At 40.2% G+C, this 10,351-nt stretch overlaps 1 protein-coding gene across 1 annotated transcript; it reads right to left on the minus strand.

Annotated features, from left to right (window-relative positions):
* Positions 1-5,280: 5,280 nt before the first annotated feature.
* LINGO2 (leucine rich repeat and Ig domain containing 2) lies at positions 5,281-7,408 on the minus strand. The gene has a single exon (XM_007455921.1). The coding sequence runs from the start codon at positions 7,406-7,408 to the stop codon at positions 5,588-5,590; it is 1,821 nt and encodes a 606-aa protein (XP_007455983.1). The 3' UTR covers positions 5,281-5,587.
* Between the last annotated feature and the right edge of the window lie 2,943 nt (positions 7,409-10,351).

Consider the following 10,351-nt stretch of genomic DNA (forward strand, 5'->3'; position numbering starts at 1 on the left):
TTTTTTTTTTTTTTTTTTTTTTGCTGCAAACATTTTATCCTAGACAATCTGTTGAAAAGCTCACAACAGGTAAGCAGTTTCCATTCTCTAACATTTTTGAGAAAATATGCAGAGCTACATTTACTGCTACCAAAACAGAAAGGCCGACTTCAGATTTGAAAACCTGTCATTCATTGTGGATTTAAAGCATGGTTTACTTGGCTAAATCTTGCAAGTCTAGGCCTATGGCTGCTAAACCCATTTCTTTGTTAGGTAACTTCTTAGCTAAATATCATGGCAAATCAGCTCTCATTTTGATCTTATTGACTTAGACTGTGAAGCTGTCCTTTCCCTGTAGCAGGACTTTTGCTGGAGTGAGACTGAGAAGGCTCTCTTTGGAACGGCTTTTGGAGGAGTTAAGGGAAGTGTAACAGAGATTCATGTCAAATGTTTGCCAAAGTACCAGGAAGCACACTCTGCTGCCTAACATGCAACTCTAAAATCAACAAGTCAGGTAATGGTTCATTCCTCAAGGCTTTCCACACACGAGGGCAAGGATAACTCCAGAACGTCCTCAATCAGAAGAGAGCAAGGATTTTAGAAGAAAGGGTGGGGCTCTCAAAGCCAAAGGTGGAAAGTCAATGGAAATCACCAGGCACCTCGTGTATTGATATTAGTCTAATGGGAAATGTTTCTAGGACTTGAACTCCAGGAATAAAGGGGTTAGATCTTTCCGTAAATACTAAGTAGAATGAATGGCTTTGGCCTCACATGCTTTGTTACTAGGTTCACATGGCACAAAATCCATTTGGAATGGCTTATGTGAGCTATATAGATGTGACCAGGACATAGGTAATAGGGACAAAAAAGACACTGATGAAAGTTAAAGAAGAGTATAACCTCTGATGTTTCTTCAGTTAGAAGATAACTATAAAAAATAGTAATAAAGGAAATAGGATTAAAATGGATTCAAACGTCTCCCTCCAACCTTTCTTTAAACTTCTGATATTTTTTTTGTCAGGTCTTAGCCTTCTAAGTTGAAAATGATGTGTATTTTTTTTCTTTCCTAGAAAGCCTCAAGACATATTCTGTGGTGTTGAACAACTTCTGAGCACAGTCCCTGAAGTTAAAACAAATGTCTTGATGTGGAGATAAACAGAGACACTGGAAGGGTGAGTTAATCTACATGGGACTCCACTCAAGTTTTCTTCTCCAAGATCACATCCTGTTTTGTACCTTATAATATATAAATATATTTGTTCCTGCTTGAGTCGTGGAAAATGACAAAGGTCAGGCTTAAATGCAGGTGAGATTTAAATAATTCTTTTTTGAAAAAGTCATGGAAGACTGTAATTTCTGGACTCCTCTGAGAACTGAAGAGAACAGAAGATTTGACAGAGCAATGGAAAAAGAATCCACCTTGAACACTTTAGAGCAAATACTGAATGCCTTTATACGACTGGGGAGTTGTTGGTGATAAGCAAAAGTTCTGAGAAACTTGAGCAAAACCAGAGCTCTGAAAATGTCCTCTGGGACTAGGAAATACAAGTCTTGGCAATTCTTGGTTTACATTTTCAAACTCTGAGAATATTTGAAAAGCTCATAATTATAAATGCAATGAAAATGGAAAAAAAGTAAGTAACATGAGAACGTGAAAAAGTAGAAATCCCTTGCCAGAAACACATTAGGCCAAATTGGTGAGTTATCATACTCTAATAACATGTATTTCAGACATTTGGGGGCATAGATCAATTCTCTGGCCATTAGGGCTCTAGTCGGAGAATTTTTCTTCTAGAAATTTAATGCCTAGGAAGTATAAAATCTTCTCTGAAGATGCTTAATATGCACACAGAACTGGTCAACCGAGAGTTAAATGCTGAGCCAAACAACTGTATTTCTTCTTAGGACAGTTTGAACAAATACTCTGGGAAGATGATGACCCCGAGATGACTACTCAGGGGAAAATTTGGCCCACTTGCTGATCTAAACTGCTGTTGTTTACCACAGTCTAGTTGGACCCAACAAAGAGGTTAAACTGAGGCCATAAGGGAAAATTCCTTTTGTGAAATTCAATCCTAGAGCCCCAAGATTCTAGTCAATGGAACCCAAGATCAGAGCTTTGCAGTTATAAAAAGGAACCCAAGATCTGAACAGATAGTGAGAGTGTAGAAAATTAAGTGGCCATTCAGTTACCTATAAATCCTTTACTATGATGCTTCAGACAGAAAGTCACAGATTCTCCTAGAACTATCTGGCCAGTACATTTTTATGATCAGATCGCTTATCCAGGTGGCATATTTCTTTTTTTTTTGTAATCTATTGGAGCCCAATTCAAATAGTAATTTTACTCTTCTTGGAAACACTGGGTTTAGGAATAATTCGGGAGAGTACTATTTTAGTCCAATGTTGACCAAACTGGGCTCTGTGGAACTCTAGTTTTTCAAGATGTTTAACAGTTGCATCATGAAAAGAAGTGCTTCATGCTCAGATAAGTTAGAGAAACCCCAAGGTAAACAAAATTAAACAGGATTCTTGTTTATTGGACTTTTCAGAGGATTTATTAGGCTCAAATAGATATTGAACCTCCACGAGGTGGTTACAGAATGCACCATTTTCCCAACTTATTAGTCTATGGCACTCTTTTTTGGCAAGAACGCTTATTAATATCTTAAATAACTAGTGTTCCAGGGATCAGAGTACGGAAACCCCTGAGAGAGTGCAATCTCTTTTCTTCCTGTGGAATAATAAACTAAATCTCTTCACGGATGAGTTAACTGTAATCCAATTTCATCTGACTAAGCTTTTTGGTCAACTTTTATTTTGACAGAAAATAGCAGTTAGAATTATAAAGCCCTTTTATTAACTGCTAAATGTTTCTCTCTCTCTTTTTGTTGGCCAATAAGTTAAGTACTTACTCCATGCAAAGTACCCTCCACTAACTTTTGGAAGACTCTCTCTAACTTTGTTCATTCTTAAGTTTGAAAGACGCCATTCCATTTGCACACAAGTTGGAATTCTGATAGAATTTATAAGATCTTCATTTGTATTGTTAGATATAAATAAGGTAGTTAATTGCCATAAGAGGGAAATGAATTTCTAAGTGATGTATGATAATCATCAGGAAAGTCAAATGAAAAATGATTCAAGCAGGCAATTCTTCAATCTTTCTATCTCATTTTCCACCCTTTATTAAGGGATAAATGGGCTTAACCATGTTGCTATCCAGTTGGCAAACAATTTCTGGACCTGTCACTTTTTTATTGGGGTCAATTTAATTTTATTGAAGTTACTCAAAATTTCAAATACTCAAAAAAGCCAGCTTTTTGAAAGTCAAACCTCCAGTCTTATATGTCAAGAAACAAACCCCAGAGACCTTCTACTCGAGCTTACATGCTGTCCAAAAGGGTGCTCTTTTTTAGGTCTCTCTCAAAGTGCGAAAAGTGTAGATATCTATCTGTTCTATGCTAATTACATATATCATATGTCATGGATACACTCTATATATTCATTGCTTTCTCAGATCACATAAATATAGTTGACCTTGAACAACATGGGTTCGAACTGGGCAGGTCCACTTATACACAAATTCTTTTCAACAGTAAATACTATAAGTACTATGCGATCTGAGGTTGGTTGCATCCATGGATGCGGAACTGTGGATACACAGGGCTAAGTTATATGAAGATTTTCAACTGTGCAGAGCATCGTCATCCCTAACTCCCACGTTCAAGGGTCAACTGTATATGCTTTGAAAACCATTGACTCAACCTTTAGCCAAATGGAATTATGTCTCATTTGAACCAGGTCACTGGTGGTAGTGGCATGACGCCATTGTTTTTAAACTACAATATTTTAACTTTGAGTACCAATCAGTAACACAAACTGAATTGGATAAACAGCCTTCATTCAGAGGGGTGAAAGTGTCAGCACGATTTAACCTATTTATAGGGGTAAATCTTAGTTTTTCCTCAGTGGAGAGAAAAAAAAAAAAATCAGTAAGTGCTTCTTAATCTACCTTGTTTTTCGCCACTTCTTTACAAACAAGACAGATTCTTCTTGTCTACACCAGACAATTTTCAAAATAAAATAAAAATCAGTTTCTACTTGGAGAGGAAGCAGGGAGAAACCCTGAAGTTATCCATTTAAGATAATACTGTGGGGCTTCCCTGGTGGCGCAGTGGTTGAGAGTCCGCCTGCCGATGCAGGAGACATGTGTTCGTGCCCCGGTCCGGGAAGATCCCACATGCCGCAGAGCGGCTGGGCCCGTGAGCCATGGCCGCTGAGCCTGCGCGTCCGGAGCCTGTGCTCCGCAACGGGAGAGGCCACAACAGTGAGAGGCCCGCGTACCGCAAAATAAAAGAAATAAAATTTAAAAAAAAGATAATACTGTGTTTAAAGTATTTGAATAGGCAACAGCAGAGTTGCAGTAGCTAGATGATTCCTTAGACTGGAAGCAATCTAGCCTTCAGACAGCTATCATATTTTAAACAGATCCTTAGTTACATGGATTGTGTAATGCATGGATCACCCTGGTTTGTGTTGGAATCTGAGAACTCCTCCTTATCCAGAGAGCTTTTAAATATCTGAATTGCTGATCTTAGCTACAAGCTGAATAGTGTCCTATGAGTATATGTAACAGGCACATCCTCTTCCATTTTCTATTAACCCATTAGTAGCAATCGATGAAAGTAAAATCAAGTTGTGGTTGAATGAATAATTTTCATTATTAACACCTACCTTGCATTTTACAGGTATAAACAGTGGCACACCACCTTCTGGAGAAACCAAGGACTTTGTAACAGTAAACTGGTCCAGTGTGATATCACAAGTATAAAAAATATTCCATTCTGTATCAAAACTAGGCACATGCCTTTATTTATAGTAACAGAAGTTAACAGAATTGAGCATTTTTGCCTTGGGTCCTATTTCTTGGCATCCTACGTCAGACAAACACATCTTTCAACATATATCCGCCCATAACTCCAGGGATCTAGTCTCAGGGTTATCTCTATGTAAAGGAAGGTGAAATCACACTTGGATCGATAGTGGTGAGTAACTAAAAGCACAACCTCTCATTCATATTGCTTTAAAACATATACAGCATATATGTTTCAAAAAAAGAAGAGTAAAGAATATATTGATTTCTTTGTGGTGTTGAACCAACAATACGGTATGATGCAAGGCTTTAACAAATGAGAATCAGAGATACAAATTTTTCTCTAGAGTACGTTTTGGACAAATGTGTCTTTTTTAATATGTAAATCCTACATTGTAGGGTGTTCCTTTTTATTTATTCTTTTGTTTTTGCAGTGGTAGAAAATGTTGAATAACTGTCCAGGAGCCAAAGGTCAGGTTCATTACTGAGATCCCCAGAATGCCAATATTTGCAATGCAAACAATTAGTATCCCACTGTGTGAAGGGCTCTGACACATGCCTGCCCGCCTTTAGGCGGCGAGTCTCCATCAGAAGTCCTCCTGCTTCCATGGACCCTGCTTTGACACAGGGGCAGCTGCACTAAGCTGCCTTTTAACCTAGTGCTTTACTGTGCCAGGCTGTCTTACTGGTTACCAACAATGACACGGAAACCACAGCTGGAGTGGCCGACCCTCAAATCATTTTCATGTTGAACCTCCTGGGTCCAGCCACCTCCCCTTCCACAACAGCACCATTGTTTTTTCGGGGTACATACTCAAGGTCAATGCTGTTTTTGTGTTTGCCTTTCCCTCGGCTCCACACAAAAAGGAGAAGAAAACAAAATAAAACCACTCCCAGGAATGTGAAACAGCCCATGGCTGTAGACACCAGTATTGTTTTAAGGTCCAGGGAAAAAGTATTGGCATTGGTGCCATTGGAAACGGTGTCATTGGAGTCGGTCATGTACATAGGGGTCCTGTTTGCATAAAGGAAGCGGTCTGAAGTGAATCCTTTCACAGTTAAGGAGGCTGTGAAGGTGTCATTCCCAGCGGCGTTGCTAGCGATGCAAACATACATCCCGCTATCTTGATCCTGGGCAAAACGGATTTCCAAGGTGCCATCGCCCAACACAGTGGCTCTTCCATTGGACTTGGTGGTGATGAAACGCCTACGAGGTGTCACCCAGGAAATCACAGGCTGTGGGTCTCCATCAGCATTGCATTCTAGCTGGACCGTCTGCCCCTCGTCCACTAGCAGATGCTGCAACTTCTTTTCACGGATTTTGGGTTTTTTGCAGGTAAAGTAAAAAGAAAGGGCAGTGCTATGGAAATCCTTGAATGGCCTCTCACGAATGGTGTCTGGGCCAGCACACATGGGCTGCTGGCCACCGAACTGCAGGGTGGGGTGACGCTGCAGGATCCAGAGAAGGCGGCAGTCACAGGCCAGTGGGTTGTTATTAATGCTCAGGACCTCCAAAGCCCTAGGGGAAGAGAAGACATTCTCTTCCAAAGTTTCCAGTAGGTTCTGAGACACATTGAGCACACGAAGGGAGCGGAGCCCTTGGAAGGAGTGAGGCTCAATGGTGCGGAGCTGGGCCCCCACTATATGAAGCTCCTGAAGGCGGATCAGGTCCGAAAACATGCCTGCTTCGATGGTGCTGATGGGATTGTAGGAGAGGTTAAGGTGGGTCAGATAGACCAGGTGTTTAAAGGCAAGGAAGGGTACAACGGACAGGTTGGTGTTCGTGATTGAGAGGGATGTGAGGTTGAGACCATAGAGGCTATTGGCAGGCATCATATCCAGTAAAGGCCAATAGTCAATCTCTAGATGTTTCAGGTGGAACAGTCTTTTAAAGGCATACACGGGCATGTTGCTGATACTGAGATGCTTCAGATGCAGGCTGATGAGGCTGCGGAGATGGGAGAGGGCTTCTGTTGGTACCGCTGTTAGGTTGCATTTCTCCAGGGTGAGCTGCTCCAAGCTAAGCAGCCCGCTGAAGGCCCTATGTGATATATAAACCAAATCATTATCCCCCACTTCTAGAGACTTCAGGTTATGCAAATCCTGGAACATGTAGTCCAGTAAAATGACAATCTTATTTTCACTAATGTCAAGCTTGGTGAGGTTGGCGAGGCCCGTGAAGACCCCCAGAGGGACCAACTTCAGGCGATTGCCCTTCAGGCGGAGGGAACGCAGGTTGAAGAGGTTGTTAAATGCTCCTGGCTCCACATTGGCGATGATGTTGTCACTCAAGTCTATCTCCTCCAGCAGAGGGTATGAGATGAATTCTTCAGGGTTGACACTTTTCAGCCTGTTCTTGCTGAGGTCCAAGATTTTGGTCTCGATGGGAATGCCCTCTGGGATGGCGATCAGTCTCCTTCGGTGGCAGCTAACAGATTTGTTCTGGGCTGAGCACTCGCAGCGAGCAGGGCAGCCAATGGTGGATCCCATGAAGATTAAGACCACAGCCAGACCCAGGAATGGCTGCCAACATGATAAGGCCGTGTGAAGCATGACTCCCCCTCTTAGTCTTACACCTTGGTCACTGGCCTGCAGGAGAAGGGGCCAAAGAAAGGAGGAAGAGAAATTGAGTTAGGACACAGATAGGTAAAGAGACATAAATGAGACAGTGAGTACAAGGAAGAAGACCCTGGATTTGGAACGCTACAGATCTGAGCTTTAAACCTGAGAGCTGCCATTGTTAGCTGCACGATCTCAGGTAAGTTACTGCGTCTCCCTGTACTTCAGTTTTCTTGGCTGTAAAATGGAAATAAGGGGGATGATAATAGGAGCTTCCTAGAGTTATGACAATTTCAGTATTGGACCACTAGGAAGAGACTATGACAGTGTCTGGCACAGACTGTGGAGCAAAACAATACATTTCACAAAAGGTTCTGTTTTGAACTCAAAGGATCGAAGCAGAGGTCAGTGGCTAAGAGGACACCTCTTCGGTTTGAATCAGTGTCTGCGTCTCTGATGTTTGGGAATGTCATCCTCTGCTCAGAATGAAGCTAACGGAAGCTTCATTCAACATCAGGCCCTTGGATTCCAAGTACAAAACAGAGTTACATTCAGAGAAAGAGGATGAGACTTTTTACCTTCATATATGTTTTCTATTAAAAAGTCCCTTTCAATTAGAAGGTGTACCTCTTTCACAATTCAGTAAATTTTGATTTATGAAGGGTTTTTCTTTTTTGAGGTAAACAAAAAGATCCTCAAAATCTCCCTGTACTCTTCGTGTTTATCATAGAGATGAGGCAGAATCAAGGCGTCATAGCGGCTCTGATGATGAAAATGCTTTCTTTAAGATTTGGGGTTAAATACGTAAGAGTGAGAAGAGTCATCTTTTTAAGGAAAAAATGCTTTTAAATAATAAATGGACTATCATTTCTTCATATTTAAATTCAAACCCAGTAAACATGTTAACCTGAAATTAAATAGGTATCAAATGAGATTGGAAATGAGTATGCTTTAAATGTATATAGTTAAGCAGGCACTGAACTTACGGCTCAACTGAATAGCGAGAGGTGTGTTATGGAGCAGTGCTTCTCAACCTGAGATCCCTGGGGGTGCACTTCATCCAAAAACACCATATTTTACTCAAAGGTAAGTTGTTTAACACAATATTTTTAGATAAAAAGGTATCTGATGAAATTTCAGCATTTGCTGCTGAGCTGTTAGAGTATAATTCTCCCGTCAATGTTTACATATATGTCTCTGTCTGTATGTATAGCTATGTCTACATCTAAACAAATCTATCCATAAAAAATAACAACTAGGGCTTCCCTGGTGGCGCAGTGGTTGAGAGTCCGCCTGCCGATGCAGGGGACACGGGTTCGTGCCCCGGTCCGGGAAGATCCCACATGCCGCGGAGCGGCTGGGCCCGTGAGCCATGGCCGCTGAGCCTGCGCGTCCGGAGCCTGTGCTCCGCAACGGGAGAGGCCACAACAGTGAGAGGCCCGCGTACCGAAAAAACAAAACAACTAGGAACAAACAATACTGAATCACTAGAAAAGTGGCCTTAAAATGTAGAAAAAAAGTGAAGATGCAAAAAGTGCTAGCAAAATCAATTCTAGAGGAACATAAGGTTTAGTTTTGCCACATCTTTTCCAATAATTCTGTCTTTGTAGATCAAACTAAATAAAATCTGTCTTGAAAACCAAAAGTAATCAACTGAAAAATTATTAGAACAAAGAGAATAAGTAAATTAACATACTACAAAATGAAAATAATTTTCATATATATAAATCATTTAGAAAATATTACTGTGTAAAATGATTCCAGTCACAGCATCTCTGAAGAAAACCAAATTCCTTAGAATAAACTAAACAAGAAATACACAAAGTATTACAACCATTTAGCCCTACTAAGGAAACAAAATAAAACTTACTAAAAAGAGGGATATAGTATATATATTTCAATAGAAAGATTCCATATTATAAAGACATTAATTCTTAGTAAATACATACATTTCAAAGAGATATTTTTTGTTTTGTTTTTGTTTTTGTTTCTTGCGGTACGCGGGCCTCTCACTGTTGTGGCCTCTCACTGTTGCGGAGCACAGGCTCCGGACGCGCAGGCCCAGCGGCCATGGCTCACGGGCCCAGCCGCTCCGCGGCATGTGGGATCTTCCCGGACCGGGGCACGAACCCGTGTCCCCTGCATCGGCAGGCGGACTCTCAACCACTGCGCCACCAGGGAAGCCCTCAAAGAGATACTTTTGACTTGAAAAATTAATTCTAAAGTTCATTTGGAAGAATATAAATATGAGAAGTATCAGAAATATTAAAAAATAGTAATGAAAACAGACCTACCCTACAAAATATTTAAACATAAATTACAAAAATTAATAAAAAATAGTATCATGCTGACACAAAAATACAGAGTTAATGAAACAGAAAGAGTAAGGAATTATATCTAAATACATTTGAGAAGTCAGTATATGTGAAAGGTGGCATTTTAATCCAGTGAGAAAAATATAAGTGGCTAGATATTTAGTGGGAAAATTTGCTCATCAACTTCACTGGTTCCAATAAGATAAATTCTAGAAGAAGGTTTAAAATGCAAGAACAAATAATGAATCAGAAGAAAATTCATTAATATTACAATAATAGAATTGAAAAGCCTTTTCTGTGATGAAACCTAGCAACCATGAAAGAGAAGGAGGATCTATTCAGTTGTGTGTAGTTAAAAAATTATAGTATAACACGCAAATAAACAACAGACACAAACACAAAGGCCATTGCTAAAATGGAGAATATCTCTTAGGCTTATAATAGATGAGGGGTTAAACATAGTACTAAACAAACGGTTCTTATTAATCAATAAGGACAAGAGGTGAATGTCAATAGAAAACTAGGCAATGAATGTAATAAAAACTAAAAGCAGCTAATATGTGAAAAGCTGGCTAACTTCATTAGTAAGCAAAGAAATACAAATTAAACAACAGGGGTATAT

The sequence above is a fragment of the Lipotes vexillifer genome, unplaced genomic scaffold (genome assembly GCF_000442215.2).
Source record: "Lipotes vexillifer unplaced genomic scaffold, Lipotes_vexillifer_v1.1 scaffold644, whole genome shotgun sequence".
Lineage (NCBI taxonomy): Eukaryota > Metazoa > Chordata > Mammalia > Artiodactyla > Lipotidae > Lipotes > Lipotes vexillifer.